At 41.1% G+C, this 18834-nt stretch overlaps 1 protein-coding gene across 3 annotated transcripts in view; it reads right to left on the bottom strand.

Moving 5' to 3' along the window:
* cbl (Cbl proto-oncogene, E3 ubiquitin protein ligase) overlaps window positions 1-18834 on the bottom strand; it is a 231039-nt gene that overhangs the window by 93085 nt on the left and 119120 nt on the right. For all 3 annotated transcript variants that reach the window (XM_060847082.1, XM_060847084.1, XM_060847085.1), the window contains exon 4: window positions 1133-1289. In XM_060847082.1, the coding sequence (XP_060703065.1) occupies window positions 1133-1289 (157 nt within the window). The remainder of the gene's footprint in view (window positions 1-1132; window positions 1290-18834) is intronic.

The following is an 18834-nucleotide window of genomic DNA, read 5'->3' as shown; positions in this document are numbered from 1 at the left end:
ATGGCAAGTAGATATACAAAATCTATTCATGATGAGAAGTACATACTGATCTTAGCTTTCACTAGTCATGAACAAACATTTGAAGAGGAAATGAGCCGTCACTATTTGAACCCAGAGATAAATTGAAATAAACAGCTTTATGGAAAAACATTTCATATTTCATAGTTCCAGCTTTTTCCTTCATTCTTGTAAAAGTGGTTTATTACCTAAGGAAGTAAAAGTCTTTGCGTAATAGAGTCATAGACTCTTAAGCCCAGTCAGTCCATGTTGAGCCCAATCCCAAACTACACTAGCCCCACCTGCCTGCTCCTGGCCCATATCCTTCCAAACCTTTCCCACTTATGCACCTATCCAAATGTCTTTTAACATTGTAATTGTACCCGCAAACACCACTTCCTCAGGAAGTTCACTCCACATGCAAACCACCCTCTGTATAAAACATTTGCCCCACATCTTCTTTAAGAAAAGTCTCACCTTCAAAATGTGCTCCCTAGTCTTGAAATCCTCCATCTATGGAAAAGACAACTACCATTAACTCTATCTATACCGTTCATTATTTTATTAACTTCTATTTATAATCTCCTCTGCTCCAGTAAAAAATGTCCCAGCCCACCCAGCCTTTCTTTATAACTCAAACTTTCCATATCCAGCAATATCCTGGTAAATCTCTTCTAAACCCTCCCCAGTTTAATAATATCTTTCCTCAAACTCCTTTTTCAATCTTGAATAAATCAGTACCTAATTAAATGAATCAAAACTAACCGAATATACCAATCCTATGTTCTCCATTTTCCATCCAATTTCCATAAACACTACACTGTCCACCCCATATGACCTTGGCAAATTGTAAACACTAGCTGAGGTACAGTTCTCCTATGCCAGCCAACAGTTCATGTCTGAACACAAAAGGTGAATTTCAACAAGAAACATTAATATATGAGCACATCATAAAATCAGATCTTAACCTTAATGGATGCAAAAATATTTTCTGTAAAGGTGAAAGGATAACATTCAGGAGCAGAAACTCTCGGTTGCTAGCCCAAACAAAAGCAGGGCTAAGTGCAGCTTTGCAATTGTTCTCAAGACCATCAGTTTAATAGTCTTTTCATACTTGTGGATATACAGTACTTACCTGAAAAAGTCGAGTGAAAATGTCAAATTCAAAGACAGAGATGAAGTCATTGCATGTTAGATCGATAGTAGATTTCAAGGCCATGGCCTCCAGGCCAGAGGTGATTGGGTGAACATCATGTAAGGCTTGTCGAAAAACCTTCCAGTGAACGATTGTCCTAACACAAGGAGGAGAGACAGGTCAGTCATCATAAAAATAACAATGAAGCAGTTCGGAATGCTGCACATTTTACTTTGGCATAATGCCAGTCTGATTAACTATAAGTACAATTAGAAGATGTTGGTAATTTCGATTGGCTGTCTTCTAACACACCAGTCAGTCCGCTCCACTTGTTATTTAGGTCGTTATAAAATGGTATCTATAGTACTTTGAGAAAGTAAGGACTGCAGACGCTGGAGATCACAACTTAAAAATGTGTTGCTGGAAAAGCGCAAATGGTCAGGCAGCAGCAAAGGAACAGGAGAATCGACGTTTCGGGCATAACCCCTTCTCCAGGAATGCTATCTATAAATACTTTGTAAAGTTTATTCACCAAGTGGGTGCATCATTTTTATATATGCAGCTGACAGCAGCCACATAGTTCACATCCGCATTGTATAAATTACCCCATCCTCAGCAGACCACTGATATTGCTGACACACATCACTTCTTCAGTGTTTACTTTCTACTAACAATTATGCCATGAAAATTCTTGAAACTGAAAACTGAAGATAGCAAAGGGAAGAAACCCATGACAAGTAAATGTTCCACCCACCAATTTGTCCCACAATGTACAACTATCACCAGTTGCTAAGTGGATAATTAAATCACGCTGCACAAGCATACCTGTGCATTGTAGAGTTAGATTTTCTTGGATTTTCTTTCTCTTCTTTGAAGAATTATCTGACCTGCACACACTGACTATCTGTAAATGTATGCCTCAAATGTACACTTGTTGTGCAAGGAAATTAATGATCACTGAAAGTAACTCTGTATCTTACTAATTTGCTGCAGTCTTCTGCAGCTCCAACACTTAAACTAAATACAGTTTATAGAAAAGTTCACATCCAACCTTGTGGTGAAGTACAAATACCAATACAGAAATTCTGCATTCAACTCTCACTTACTATTGATTTAACTTATCTTTGATGGGTGAAATTGCAACATTCTAAGCTGACTGTAAGGATCCAAAGGAACAGTCGATGTTAGTTTCCAGTTTTAAGCGATACCCAATGATGTCTGCTAAAAAATACCTGGACATCAGACATCAGAATCTGAGTCAATTCTGATGCTCTCTATAGTCAAAAAGCTTGCTGCCACTCTGTGTAGCTAACACAAAGAGAGAAAAAATACTAGAAACAACCAAGTCAAGGAACCAAAGCACTTGTAGCAGAGGACAGGTGAGAGACAAAAATCTAATTGATCTTGCTCTGAAAAACCTACACCTCACAGATGTATCCACCCAATACAGTCACAGGCTAAATCCCATCTTCACACTGAGGAAACCGGCCATCACATCTCACTAGAGTACCATCACAGTAAATGGGTCAGACTTTGAATGCATTTCAAATTTAGCAACTCAAAAATTGCCATCTATAAAGGTGCTACAGATCATCAGCAGCAGTGGCAAAAAGGGATTCAACCAAAATCTTAAACCTCATGACACACCTTCCATTCTATCATTACCACCAAATCAAACCATCGACACTAATTCAATGAATACATGCCAGAGACAGCACCAGGGGGATATATAAAAATTATGCACTCACTTGGTGAATAACCTTTACAAGACCATCTACATGCCAAAGAGTTGAAGCAACAAGATTCGAACAGAGCCAAGTCATCCCACAACCTAAACTCTGCAGTCCCACCTCATCAGTTGTGAATGGCAATGGATAACTACAATAAAACCAGGAGCTGCAGATTCCAAAATATCCCCATACTCAACAAAGGGGAGCCCAGCACATCAGTGCAAAAGATAAGTCTGAAGCAGTCGTATCCACCTCCATCCAAAAGTGCCAAGCATTTCGATCTTCTCCTCAGATGCCCAGCATCACAGATGTCAGTCTTCAACAAATTCAATTCATTCCACATGACATCAGATCTACAAAGGCTTTGGAGCCTGACAGCATTCTGGCAATACTACTGAAGACTCGAGCTTAAGTAGGTAAGCTATTCCAGTACAGCTACAACTCTGGTACCTACCCAACAAACTGAAAAATTACTGAGGAATGCCCTGTGTACAAAACACAGGACAAATCTAACCTGGTCCATTACCACCTGATCTATCTACTTGGCAAATGAGCAAGGCAATAGAAAGGGTCATTGACAGTGCTATTAATTAGTAGCTACAAAGCAACATTCTGCTCACTGATGCTCAGGCTAGCTTCTGCCTGAGCCACAGAGCCCATGACCTCCTTGGTCAAAAGTGATGAACTCCACAGAAGAGAGAGTGACTGCCTTTAACCTCAAGTCAATATTTTATCAAACACAACATCAAGAAACCTTTGCAAAATTGAAGTCAAGGGCTTGGAGTCACACTTAACACATCACTGCAGGAAATCCAACCATTTTCAGTTGCTTCATCAAGGACCACCCCTCCATTACGATGTCAGAAGTGGGGATGTTTGATGATTCTTCAATATACCGCACCATGTGAGACTCATCAAACGCTAAAGCAGTCTTGTCCCTATCTGTGATTGTGTATATATTTTCATTGTTAATTGTTTTAAGTTTAGATTGATGAAATTAGTTTTCTGTGTGTCAGAAGTTAATTATTATCTCTAAATATTTCTGTAGCTGTGGTAATTTCTTTTAAAAAATTTGAGCATGATACCTTGCCGGTACTATTGGATTTTTGTTTATTTTAGAACGGTCTATAATTAAACAAGGTAAACCACTTTGTTAGAAACTTCTATACTTATAGCTTTTTCACACATAGGGGAAACACCACCAGAGAGGGAAATACATTTTTAAATTTTACTTCACCTTAGGCAGTTCTGTAAAGTAGTTGGATGGGGATGGATGTACCTAGTAGCACTATGAGGAAGGGAACAGTTAATAAAACCAGATTATCTCAAATTGGGATAAAACCTGAAGGGATCACTTGAAGTGCAGTATATTTAAGCTCAGGGATACGCCAGCTCTGGAAAGAAACTATCAGCATTTCCAGTCTAGGAACTACCTCAAACTTAATTCGATGTTAGGAAAAGATTGTTTCCTCTGGTGCAAGTATAGTAACAAGAGGTGCTTTTGAGTACTGTCAGCATGTTATGACCCAAGGACAGCAAGCTAAGCTAAATCAGCTCTGCTATCACTGGAAATTTAAATATTCAATGCCTTAAAATTGTCAACTTGTTCCTAAGTGGACTTTAAAAATAACAAGTTAACCAATGTTCTAAATTAAACAAAAACTAATGTATTAATACTGTAATTTTAACAGAGCAAAAGTAAACAAGGTAATCTAATAATGTCGAAATCTTCTTTGATTATAACCTGCATTCACAGATAGGCATGTGTGTATACACACACACACACACACACACACACACACACACACGGAATAAATTGAAAAGAAAAGATGTAATTGCCAGTTCAATAACCATTTCAACAATGAGTACCAAATCTCTAAAGAATCCTTGAACAATGTATTGAATTACAGTGACATGTAATTGTACCTTGCTTCAATTCCAAACTCACGTCAGTGCGAACAGGTTCCAGCAGGCTCCAAGAAAGACTCACTTATTTCTTACAAACTGGAATTCCTTTCTCAGAACATTCAATAATTCTTTAACTGAATATAAAATGAGACAGAATAAAACTCCAACACAGCTTCTGAGTACACAGCCTTCTGTCCCAAAAATCTAGTCAGGATTAAATCAATGGTGTTACTTTTTCAACGTATTTGTAGTTGGCTGGCCAGCAACAGCCTCCCCTCAATTGATCAATGCAACATCAAACGGGCTGCCAGTCCTTCAATACATGTCCAGGTGACGAAATGTCCATAGTGCTCTGAGAACAATAATTAACCTGAAATTATCTTTCCAGACTAGCTGCTGTTCAAAGTCCAATTCCTAAACAAAAATGAGAAAAATAAAGGAAAACAGGGAAGGCCTCAACAAAGGGATGTCAATTTTTTTCAGAATTTGTAAAGGACTGATTTGGGATTAATGGGATTATACTATTACTGTGTTTAAAAATCGATCAATAAATTCTATAAGTAAATAGCATGGTTTATTACACTATACATTTTTTAAGGTTAATAAGTTTTTGTTTTGTTGTTAAAACAAACTCTGCAATATTAATAGCTTAAGTTTCATGGAGAGACTACATTGCTCAAACAAACACAAAACATGATTTTTCAAGCCAAGTTTCAGTCTGGGATCTCAATTAGAGTCATAGAGATGTACAGTACAGCACAGAAACAGATCCTTCAGTCCAACTTGTCCATGTTGACCAAATATCCTACCCTAATCCCATTTGGCAGCACTTGGCCCACATACCTCTATAACCCTTACTATTCATATACCCTTTTAAAAGTTATAATTGTATTAGTCAATACCACTTCCTCTGACAGCTCATTCCATACACGGTCTGTGTGAAAAAGTTGCCCCTTAGGTCCCTTTTACATCTTTCCCCTCTCACCTTAAACCTATGACCTCTTGTTCCAGACTCCCCCATACCAGGGAAAAGACATAAAACATTACAACGCAGTACAGGCCCTTTGGCCCTCGATGCTGCGTCGCCCTGTCATACAAATCTGAAGCCCATCCCACCTACACTATTCCATGTACATCCATATGCCTGTCCAATGACGACTTAAATGCACTTAAACTTGGCGAATCTACTACTGTTGCAGGCAAAGCATCCCATACCCTTACTACTCTGAGTAAAGAAACTACCTTTGGCATCTGTCTTATATCTATCTCCCCTCACTTTAAAGTTATGTCCCCTCGTGTTTGCCGTCCCCATACTTGGACCTTGTCTATTTACCCTATCCACACCCATAATTATTTAATAAACTTCTGTAAGGACACCCCTCGACCTCTGATGCTCCAGAGAAAACAGCCCCAGCCTATTCAGCCTCTCCCTATAGTTCAAACCCTCCAACCCTGGCAAAATCCTTGTAAATCTTTTGTGAACACTTTCCACTTGTCCGATCTTAACAATGCATCAAGACCTCGCAGTACCCAGACTTGGACTGATAAGTGGCAAGTAATGTTTGTGCCCCATAATTGCCAAGCAGTGACCATCTAAAACAAGAGGAAATTTTAACTCTTGCATCACTGGATTCCTCATTACCAACATCCCGAGTCATCACCGACTGTGTAGTGATTGGAACAAGGTCAGGCAGATGGACTTCATTGAATATGAATTCCCTGATTGGATCAGATTAACAGCCCAATCAGGAAGCCCTGGCTGATACAGAAGAACAGCTTTCCTGTCCATCTTCCTTCCCATCTATCTGCACCACCCTCCCCGCCGACCTATCACCATCACCTCCCCATATCCACCTAACCATCACCTTCCCAGCTACCTCCCCACAACCCTACCCCACCCTCCTATTTATCCCTCAATCCCCCTCTTCTCCCTTCCCAACCCCCCCCCAACACTCCCTCCAACATTACTGATAAAGGGCTTATGCCTAAAATATTGATTCTCCTGCTCCTCTGATGCTGGCTGACCTGATGTGCCTTTCCAGCGCCACACCTTTCAACTCTGATCTCCAACAGCAGCAGTCCTCCTCATAACAATATCATACTGGTGAGTTAGGTCAGATAGTAAGACCTTGGTGCTAATGACACCAAGGTCATGGGTTCAATCCTATAACGAGCAAGTCTGCAGGTTTCCAATCCCGAATTTAACGTTATCAGGCTTTGCTTGTTACTGGTTCACTGACAACATGGGTGTTTTTCCTGGCGGAAATATTGAATGATGTTCTTACACAATGGTGTCTTTTTTTTTAAACTGAGCCACTGCACGTTTTGATAGACAAAGGATAAATAAACAAACAAGAGATTCACGGTCTCCTCACTTCAGGAACTTCGAAAAAAGGAAAAAAACAGGAGTGTCAGACGTCCTGTTCATTCAGAGCTGGCTCTGAGAAAGCTGGATCAATGTCTAGAACTCTCCCTGTGTAAATAAAGAGTGACTTAGTGACAGGATACTGGGCTCTGTGGAGTTATTTCAATAGTAACGTGGTAGGATTAATGATGCAACTATTCACAAGTGCGTACTAGCTGAAGCCCACTGAACTTCCAACAGGTGATACAACTAGCTTCATCATTGGAAAACGGAGCAGGTGAAGCATAGGCATTGACGAGTATTCAGATGTACATGGATGCCCTTGCCAGTTCAAGTGAGCTTGGGAAACATCACTTGAGTGAATACAATTGCATAACCTCACTCAGGATACATCCTCAAAGCAAAACCCCAAAACAAAGCCAAGAATTGGACAAATGGTTAAAATTTTCTTCAGGGCTGGTAAAGCATTGTTGGTCGTGCCGGTATGCAAACTCGAGGCAACAAAAGAGTATCACAAGACTTACATCGAGTCAGAGAACTCACAGGCCAGTATCCAGAAGAGTGCATATCCTGGAAAGTCCACCCTAAAGCTGGTATGGAACAGTTCAATTGCTGAGCAACATCCAAATCAGAACAAATCAAAATAAACATCTGGTTAAATGGGTTCTGAGTGAACAGGATGTCTGACACTCATTTTTTTTTTGACCTCCAGAAGAACTGGAGGTCAATACCAGTGCAGTCGTTTCACTGATTGCAAAACCAGTCTTTAACAAAATTTGCTCTAGATTCAGACCTTTAGTTTACACAAATCCTCACGTGGACTGTGACCCAATACCAGGGTGCCTTTACAGATTAAGGGTACAACTCTGGTTCCAGCCTCATGAGAAACAGTTGATTCAGTGACCATTGATTGTAGTAAAAGGCTCAGGCCCCAGCTTGACGGGATGATATTGGTTGAGAAAGATTCCCCTACATTATTCTCACATGTTCCAAATAGAAATTGGCTGCCAGAGCAAAGTGCTAACTAGATGCCCGGAAACTTTAAAAAATGTCTTGGGACAATCAAAGGGGCCAAGGCTACCTTGCATATTGACAAGGAAGCAAATCTACAATTCTGATAGGCCCACCTAGTTACCAATTGCACCACGGACAAATCCCCTCAAAGATAAGCAAGGCAATCTTTGTATGAAGCCACAGGAGATGGGGGGAGATGCAAAATACTGGTACAGTATCAGTATTTACTGTGGAGAAGAGCATGGAAGATATAGAACGTAGGGAAATATATGGCGACATCTTGAAAAATGTCCATATTACAGAGGAGGAAGTGCTGGATGTCTTGAAACACAAAAATGGATAAAACCCCAGGACCTGATCAGGTGTACCCAAGAACTCTGTGGGAAGTTAGGGAAGTGACTGCTGGGCCCCTTGCTGAGATATTTGTATCATTGATAGTCACAGGTGAGGTACCGAAAGACTGGAGTTGGCTAACATGGTACCATTATTTAAGAAAGGTGCTAAGGACAAACTTGGGAACTATAGACCAGTGAGCCTGACATCGGTGGAGGGCAAGTTGTTGGAGGGAATCCTGAGGGACAGGATTTACACTAATTTGTAAAGACAAGGACTGATTAGGGATAGTCAACATGGCTTTGTGCATGGGAATTCATGTCTCACAAACTTGATTGAGTTTTTTGAGGAAGTAACAAAGAGGATTGATGAGGGCAGAGCAGTAGATGTGACCTATATGGACTTCAGTCAGGCATTCGACAAGGTTCCCCATGGGAGACTGGTTAGCAAGGTTAGATCTCATGGAATACAGGGAGAACTCGCCATTTGGATATAGAACTGGCTCAAAGGTAAAAGACAGAGGGGGGTGGTGGAGGATTGTTTTTCAGACTGGAGGCCTGTGACCAGTGGAGTGCCACAAGGATCGGTGCTGGGTCCACCACGTTTCGTCATTTATATAATTGATTTGGATGCAAACATAGGAGGTATAGTTAGTAAGTTTGCAGATGAAACCAAAATTGGAGGTGTAGTGGACAGCAAAGAAAAGGTTACCTCAGTGTATGATGGGATCTTGATCAGATGGGCCAATGGGCTGAGGAGTGGCCGATGGAGTTTAATTTAGATAAATGTGAGGTGCTGCATTTTGGAAAGGCAGATCAGACTACTACCTATACACTTAATGGTAAGGTCCTCGGAAGTGTTGCTGAACAAAGAGACCTTAGAGTGTAGGTTCATAGCTCCTTGAAAGTAGAGTCGCAGTTAGATAGGATAGTGAAGGAGGCATTTGGTATGCTTTCCTTTATTGGTCAGAGTATTTAGTACAGGAGTTGGGAGGTCATGTTACAGCTGTACAGGATATTGGTTAGGCCACTGTTGGAATATTGCGTGCACTTCTGGTCTCCTTCCTACTGGAAGGATGTTGTGAAACTTGAAAGGGTTCAGAAAAGATTTACAAGGATGTTGTCAAGGTTGGAGGATTTGACTGAAAGGGTCAAATAGGCTGGGACTGTTTTCCCTGGAGCATCAGAGGCTGAGGAGTGACCTTTTAGAGGTTTATAAAATCATGAGGGGCATGGATAGGGTAAATCGACAAAGTCTTTTCCCTGGAGTGAGATGGTTCAGACGTAGAGGGCATAGATTTAAGGTGAGAGGAGAAAAGATATAAAAGAGACCTAAGGGGTAATTTTTTCACGCAGAGAGTGGTAGTGTATGGAAGAGCTGCCTGAGGAAAGGTGGAGTTTAGATCAGAGTTGTGCTGGAAAAGCACAGCAAGTCAGGCAGCATCAGAGGAGTAGGAAAATCAACATTTCGAGCAAAAGCCCTTCATTAGGAATTTCTCTGACAACTCAGTTCATACATGCACCTCTGTGGTCACTCCTCAGCCTCCGACACTCCAGGAAAAACAGCCCCAGCCTATTCAGCCTCTCCTTTTGGCTCAAATCCTCCAAACGCGGCAACATCCTTGTAAATCTTTTCTGAACCCTTTCAAGTTTCACAACATCTTTCCGATAGGAAGATCAGAATTGCACACAATTGGCCGAACCAACGTGCTGTACAGCTGCATCATGACCTCCCAACTCCTATACTCAATGCTCTGACCAATAAAGGAAAGCATACCAAACACCTTCTTCACAATCCTATCAAACTTTGACTTTTTCAAGGAGCTATGTACCTGCACCTGATATTTGAGGAGCCCTATGAACCTCACTTCCTAGGACTTTGTCATTAAGAGCATAAATCCTGCTAAGGTTTGCCTGCCCAAAGTGCAACACCTCGCATTTATCTAAATTAAACTCCATCTGCTACTCCTCAGTCCATCTGATAAACATTCTGTTCCACTCAAAGATAACCATCTTCGCTGTCCATTACACATCCAATTTTGGTGTCATCTGCAAACTTACCAACTCTAACACCTATATTCAGATTCAAATCATTTATATAAATGACGAAAAGTATTGGGCACAGCACCAATCCTTGTGGCATCCCACTGGTCACAGGCCTCCAATTTGAAAAACAACCCTCCAGCACCATCCTCTGTCTTCTACCTTCGAGTCAGTTCCATATCCAAATGGCTAATTCTCCCTGTATTCCATTAGATCTAACCTTGCTGAACACCTTATTGAAGTCCATATAGATCACTTCCACTGCTCTGCCCTCATCAATCGTTTGTGTTACTTCTTCAAAAGAAAACTCAATCAAGTTCGTCAGACATGATTTCCCATGCAAAAAAGCTATGTTGACTAACCCTAATTGGTCCTTGCCTTTCCAAATACATGTACATCCTGTCCCTCAGGATTACCTCCAACAACTTGCCTACCACAGATGTCAGGCTCACTGGTCTATAGTTCCCTAGCTTTTCCTTACCACCTTTCTTAAATAGTGGCACATTAGCCAACTTCCAGTCTTCTGGCACCTCACCTGTGACTATCGATGATACAAATATCTCAGCAAAAGGCCCAGCAATCACTTCCTTAGCTTCCCATAGAGTTCTAGGGTACACCTGATCAGGCCTTGGAGACTTCTACACTTTTATGCATTTCAAGACATCCAGTACTTCCTCCTCTGTAATATGGACATTTTTCAAGATGTCACCATCTATTTCCCAACATTCTATACCTTCCATGTCCTTCTCCACAGTAAATACTGATGCAAAATGCTCATTGAGTATCTCCCCCATCTCCTGCGGTTCCTCCCAAAGGCTACCTTGCTGATCTTTGAGGAGCCCTATTCTCTCCCTAGTTACCCTTTTGTCCTTAACATATTTGTAAAAACCCTTCAGATTTTCCTTAACCCTATTTGCCAAAGTTATTGCATGCCCTCTTTTTGCCCTCCTGATTTTTCTCTTAAGTATACTCCTACTGCCTTTATACTCTAAGGATTCACTCAATCTATCCTGTCTATACCTCTCACATGCTTCCTTCTTTTTCTTAACCAAACCCTCAATTTCTTCAGATATCCAGCATGATAACTCAACCTAATGTAGCCCCACCTGCCAGCAACAGGCCCATATTCCTCCAAACCCTTCCTATTCATATACCCATCCAGATTCCTTTTAAATGTTGCAATTGTTCCAACCTCCACCACTTCCTACCAGCTACACCTACTCACCTTTCCATTCACCCTAACAGGAATTTATTGTCTCTGAACTCTTGTTATCTAATTTTTAAAGGCTTCACATTTTCCAGCCGTCCTTTTACCTGCAAGCATCTGCCCCCAATCAGCTTTTGAAAGTCCTTGCCTAATTCTGTCAAAATTAGTCTTCCTCCCATTTAGATCTTCAACTTTTAGATCTGGTCTATCAATATTTTAAAACTAATAGAATTATGATGGTTAGCCCCTACTGATACCACAGTCACCTGCCCTGCCTTATTTCCCAAGAGTAGGTCAAGTTTTGCACCTTCTCTAGGAGGTACATCCACATACTGAATCAGAAAATTTTCCTGTACACGCTTAACAAATTCCTCTCCATCTAAACCCTTAACACGATGGCAGTCCCAGTTTGGAAAGTTAAAATCCCCGACCATAACCACCCTATTATTTTTGCACATAACTGAGATCTCCTAACAAATTTGTTTCTCAATTTCCCTCGGACTAATAGGGCATCTATAATACAATCCCAATAAGGTGATCATCCCTTTCTTATTTCAGTTCCACCCAAATAACTTCCCTAGATGTATTCCCAGGAATATCCTCCCTAAATACAACATTATCACTCTCCCTTATCAAAAAACGCCACGCCCACCTCTCTCTTGTCTCCCTTTCTGTCGCATTTGTATCCTGGAACATTAAGCTGCCAGTCCTGTCCATCCCTGAGCCACATATCTGTAATTGCTATGGTATCCCAATCCCATGTTCCTAACCATTCACTGAGTTCTATTAGGTCTCTTGCATGGAAATAAATGCAGTTTAATTTATCAGTCCTACCTTGTTCTCTGATTTGTCCCTCCCTGCCCTGACTGTTTCACTCGCTTCTTTTCTCAACTGTATCAGTCTCAGATTGATCTCTTTCCTCAGCATCTCCCTGAGTCCACCTCCACCTCCCCACCCCCACCCCCCACCTTACTAGTATAAATCCTCCTAAGCAGCTCCAGCAAATCTCCCTGCCTGGATATTAGATCCCTTCCAATTCAGGTGCAATCCATCCTCCTACCCCAGAAAAGATTCCAATGATCCAAAAATGTGAATCCTCCACCCATACACCAGCTCCTCAGCCATGCATTCATCTGCACTCTCCTCCTATTCCTACCCTCACCCAGAAGTGATCCAAATATTACGACTCTCGAGGAACTCCTTTTTAAATTCCTGCCTAACTTTCTAGATTCTCCCTTCAGAATCTGATCTCATCCCTTCCTATGTCATTGATTCCAGTGTGTACAATGACCTCCTGCTGGTCCCTCTCCCCTTTCAGAACATTCTGCGCCCTCTCTGTGACATCCTTGATCCTGGCACGAGGGAGGCAACATACCATTCTGATTTTTCGCTGCTGGCAACAGAAATGTCTGTGCCTATGACTAAACAGTCCCCTACCACAATCGATTGCTTGGAACCCAACATACCCCTCATTACATTAGAGCCTGTCTTAATACCAGAAACTTGGCTCCATTCCCCTGAGAATCCATTACCCCACACATTTTCCAAAATAGCATACTCGTCTGAAATGGGGATAGAGACAGAAGACTCCTGCACTAATGCTTACCTTTCTTACCTTTCCTGGAGTTAACCCATCTATGTGATTGCATCTGTAGCTTTGCTCACTTACTATAACTGCTATCCATCACACTCTTTGCTCTTGTAAATTTCTCATTGCCTCTAACCGTCCCTCCCAACCAATGGCATTTATTGCAGATATAGTCCGCAGTAACATGTAAACTCTCCCTAAACTCCCACATCCAACAAGAAGAGCACATCAATCTACTAAAAGCCTTTTTTGCTTCTTCCAATCTATACACCCAGAAAATAATACCATCTTATTCCTCTACAAAACACTGCTCCAGGCTAATTTAATACTGATGACTTAAGAGACATATCTCAATAAAACATATGATCAAGAAAGAATCCACTCTACTCACTATTACAGAATAACAGCAACACTATTCTTAAAACTATTCATTTATCTATTTCTGTGCTGTGACCTCTCCCAAACCTCTTCCTTCAAGGTCATTTGTGAATTTCGCTGTTCAAGTTTTCCTCGACGCACTCCGATATCCAGCGATACCTGAATTCAAACAGCAAAGGTAGCAACTGTGCAGATTCACTGCTGTGTCAGTTAGCAGCATAGGTTTCTTTCTCTCCTTCTCTCCTGCACAGACCAGGTGCTGCCTATTGTCTGTCCTTCTCCCTTTTAAAAGTGCCATTGTTTTGACTTTTTTTCCCCCACAATTCCAAAATAATGCAATAGCATACAAAACAGTAATTATTGCTCCTGGAATTCGAGGAAAACACATTTGTGATTTCAACTTTCCTAGTTCGGAGTTACACCCATACTGCACCGCTGCATGTGCCCTCTGATGTATTCCCCCCATCCCCTTTACATCCCTTTCTAGCACACCTGAAACGTCTCAATTCTGGGACATTCAGCTGCCAGTCCTGTCCCTCTTCCAGCCAAGTCTCCATAATCGCAATAAATGTCATTGTTCCAAGTATGAACCAAAGCTCGGAGTTCATCTACCTTGACTATTATACTTCTCTCAGTGAAACAGATGCATTTCAGACCACTTCGCCTGCTCTTTTCAACAGTATTTCCCTGTCTGTTCTGAGTCATGTTTGCCCTGGTTTCTACCCCTTCCTCAACTTTTGTATCTACTGTCCTATTCTTTTGATTTCCATTTCCCTGCCACCACTCAACTAAGTATCGCCCAAGGACATCAGTCCCAGCTTTGCCCAGTTGTAACCCGCCCACTTTGTACAGGTCTCATCTCCCCCAAGAACCAGTCCCAATGCCCCATGATTGTGAAACCCTCCCCATTATACCGCCTTTTCAGCCACGTGTTCATCCTATATATCTTGCTGTCTTTACTCTGATTAGCTTGCGGCACTAGCAGTAATCCTGGACATTTCTGCTTTCTTCCTAATTCTCTTTATTCTGCTTTTATTACCTCATCCCTTTTTTTTAAACCTATGTTGTCAGTACCAACATGTACCACAACCTGTCTGTTTACCCTCCCCCTCCAGAATGTACTGCAACCACTCCAAGACATCCAGGATACAGCACCAGTGGTAACACACCTATCATTTGTGGCCACAGAAACGCCTGTCTACTCCCCTTATGATTGAATCCCCTATAACTACTGCATTTCTATGCCTATTTCTTTCTCCCTCTGCAGCAGAGCCAATCACGATGCCATGAATTTGGCTGTTGCTGTTATCCCTAGAGGCTATTCTTCTTGACAGTATCCAAAATGGTATATATGTCTTGCAGGGAAATATATTTTAATAATTAGGGATGCTTCAACAACATTTCTGAAACAGTCGTTTGGAGAAAATTAGAACTAAAATGCTAGCCGAGAACTTGGTTTGATTGGGCAATCTATATCTTGTAAACAAAGAAATACAATCAGATCATGGTTAAAATTTATGTCAAGAATATTCAGTGAAATAATGAACAGACTGCAAATAATATATGATTTGGAGATGCCGTGTTAGACTGGGGTGTACAAAGTTCCGAAAGCTAGTGGGAATAAAATAATTTATGATTCACAGTCTCAAGGAGCACTGAAAAGATAATATCAAAATTTAAAGATCATGATTTCAGCTTATTGTCAATAATATGCTAGTGATCAAGATAAAGGAATTCCCTTGTTACTGTATATCGCGATAGACGCAGCATTTTTTGCGTTGACATACAGAAATGAGTTGAGGGGACTACTTAAATTAATCAAAGATTGGTTTATAAACCAAAGCATGCAGACGACACAATATCTATTCATCAGTTTCAGAGAAAACCTAACCAAAATATGCAAAACATTTGAAAAGTGCTCAATGAAAACCAGAGGAGGCAAAATGACTAAAAGTCAAAATTTTGTTGCTGGAGTTTAGTTACCTATCTCTGGAGAATCACTCAAAGCAAGGTTAAATGAACCTTAGCAAATAGAAAATAAATTTATTGAGAAGAATTATGCAGCACACTAGAGAGGAGGGAAAAAAATCAGATGGCGTGCCACATATTCACCTTAATGCATTTCTACAACAGGGAGCTAATCAGAACAGGTGCACATTTACAATGATAGAAAATATCAGAATTGTCAGGGTGTTAATCAGAGTTAAAATTCAAAAGTTGTACCTCCAGTAATCAGATTGAACTGCTTAAAACGTCACATAGGAATAGCAGTAGACAACTTAGCCCCTCAAGCCTGCTCTGCCAGTTGGTACAATAATGGCTGTTCTCATCTCAGCCTCAACTCCAGTTTCTTGCCTGTTCTCCATATCCCCTTTAACCCATTACTAATTAAAAAATTGTCTAACTCCTCCTTAACTCCCTCAATATCCCAGCAACCACCACACTCTATAGCAGTGAATTCACAACTTTTTGAGGGAAGGAATTCACTGTTTAAAACCTGCTACCCCTTATCTGAAAACTATGACCTCTTGTTCTAGATTGCCCCAAATGAGGAAACATCTTAAATCTAATTTGACAATCCCTTCAGAATCTTAGGTACCCCAACTAGATCGCTTCTCATTCTTCTAGACACCAGAAAATGTATGCCAAAACTGCTCTCTCTCATCACAAGACAAACCCCTCATCTCTGGAATCAATCTATGATCAACCTCCTCTGAACAAACTTCCAACACAAACTACATCTCTCATCAAGTAAGGGGACCAAACTGTTTTTGACATTAGTGCAGTCTCACTAAAGCCTTATTCAGTTACCACAACACTTCCCTACTTCTACACTCTATTCCTTCAACAATAAATGCCAAGATTCCATTTGCTTTCTTTATTACCTGCTGTATCTGCACACTAATTTTCTGCAATTCATGCATGAACACACCCCGATCTCTCTACACCAAAGCACTATGAAGTTTTTCTCCATTTAGATAACATGGCCTTTCTACTCTGACCAAAATGGATAACTTTACACTCGTCCAGGTTAAGCTTCAAGTCAAATTTTGCCCATTCGCTGAACTTATCCATTTCCATTTGTAAACTTCTTACTCCTTCATTGCAAAGCTAAACCCGATGAAATCTATATTTAAGAATATAACAACGGTTAAACAAAGACCATTAGTTTGAACAAGTCCAGCATTTTTGACTGATTTTAACACCATTAAATATTTGCTGACTGCATTATTCAATCATTTCTTCCATAAATTAATTGTGTATTGATCAAAATGTACCCTGCCCTCTGCACTTAGTTTTCACTGGTAACCAAAAGTCAGCATTTGTCATGGTTGGACCAATGTTCCACATTTATCCCAACTTCCTGATTTTAAAAAAACTTTTCATACCCTTCACAATTAATATTTGCTGAGAGTTACTCCAACACATTCCTTAGGTAAATTAGTGTGAATAAATTTGGCTTCTAACTCATTTGATAATTCTTTTCAGCAGTACAGTTATTTTAAGTTCTGTACTACCAAGCAACTATTTATCATTGTTAGCAAACAATTTTTTAAAAAATTAATTTGTGGGATGTGCGATTAGCTGGCTGGCCAGCAATAATTGCCCATCACTAGTTGCCCCTTTACAAGGTGGGGTTGAGATGCCTTCCTGCATGCTGAAGTCCACCTGCTGTGGGTTACCACACAATGCCATTGGGGAGGGAATTGCAGGATTTTGACCCAGCAACAATGAAGGAACAGGGATATATTTCCTAATCAGGATGGTGAGTAGCTTGGAGAAGAATTTGAAGATGGTGATATTCCCATGTTTCTGCTGCCCTTGTTCTCAAGATAGGAGTGGTTATGGGTTTGGAAGGTGCTGCCTGAGGATGTTTGGTGAACTCCTGCAGTGCATCTCTTGCTACTAAGCATTAGTGGAAGAGGAAATGGATGCTTTTGGATGTAGTGCTAATCAACTGGATGTCTGCATGGTGTCAAGCTTCATGAATATTGTTGGAGCTGTCCCCATCCAGGCAAGTGGAGAGTATTCCATCACACTCCTGCCTTGTAGATGGTGAACAGGTTTCGGGGAGTCAGGTGGTTAGTTACTTCCCACAATATACCTAGCTTCTTTCTTGTTCTTGTTTCCACCATGTTTATGTGGCAAGTCCAATGGAATTTCTGATCAATGATAACTGCCAGGATGTTGATAGTATGGATTCAGTGATTGGCTGTTAAAGGGCAATGGTTACATTGCCTCTTATTGGCGATGGACATAGCCTGGCATTTATGTGGTACGAATGTTACTTGCCACTTGCCAGCCCAAGCCTGGATATTGTCCACATCTTTTTGCATTTGAATATTGACTGCTTCAACAACTGAGTCGCCACAAATTGTGCAATAATTGGTGAACATCCCCAATTCTGACCTTATGATGCAGGGAAAGTCATTGATCAAGCAGTTGAAGATGGTTGGGCCGAGTGCACTAACATAGGGAACTCCTACAGAGATATCCTGAAGCTGAGGTGACTGACCTCCAACAATGGGCGGCACGGTGGCACAGTGGTTAGCACTGCTGCCTCACAGCGCCAGAGACCCGGGTTCATTTCCCAACTCAGGCAACTGACTGTGTGGAATTTGCACATTCTCAGTGTCTGCGTGGATTTCCTCCGGGTGCTCCGGTTTCCTCCCACAGTCCAAAGATGTGCAGGTCAAGTAAATTGGCCATGCTAAATTGCCCGTAGTGTTAGGTAAAGGGGTGAATGTAGGGGAATGGGTGGGTTGCGCTTCGACGGGTCGGTGTGGACTTGTTGAGCCGAAGGGCCTGTTTCCACACTAAGTAATCTAATCTAATCTAAAAAAACCATTAACCATTTATCCACTTACAAGGTGTGTTTCCAACCATTGGAGAGTTTGTCCCCGATACCCATTGATTCTAGTTTTGCTAGAGCTCCTTGATGACATTTTCTTTCATTAAGAAAAGTGCTCTAGAAAAAGCCAATCCCAGGAGTATCGCCTTGGCAACACTCCAATCAATCACAATTGACTTACCTGGTTTGGAATGAATCGGTTAACTAAAACAGTTAACAATCTCAGCTGCATCTCTATGCCATGATTGTCCAATCGTCATCCTTTTCTCAGGCCATATGACTTAT

The sequence above is a fragment of the Hemiscyllium ocellatum genome, chromosome 29 (genome assembly GCF_020745735.1).
Source record: "Hemiscyllium ocellatum isolate sHemOce1 chromosome 29, sHemOce1.pat.X.cur, whole genome shotgun sequence".
Lineage (NCBI taxonomy): Eukaryota > Metazoa > Chordata > Chondrichthyes > Orectolobiformes > Hemiscylliidae > Hemiscyllium > Hemiscyllium ocellatum.
The sequence above is the reverse complement of the archived record's forward strand: the minus strand, read 5'-3'. Positions and strand labels throughout refer to the sequence as shown.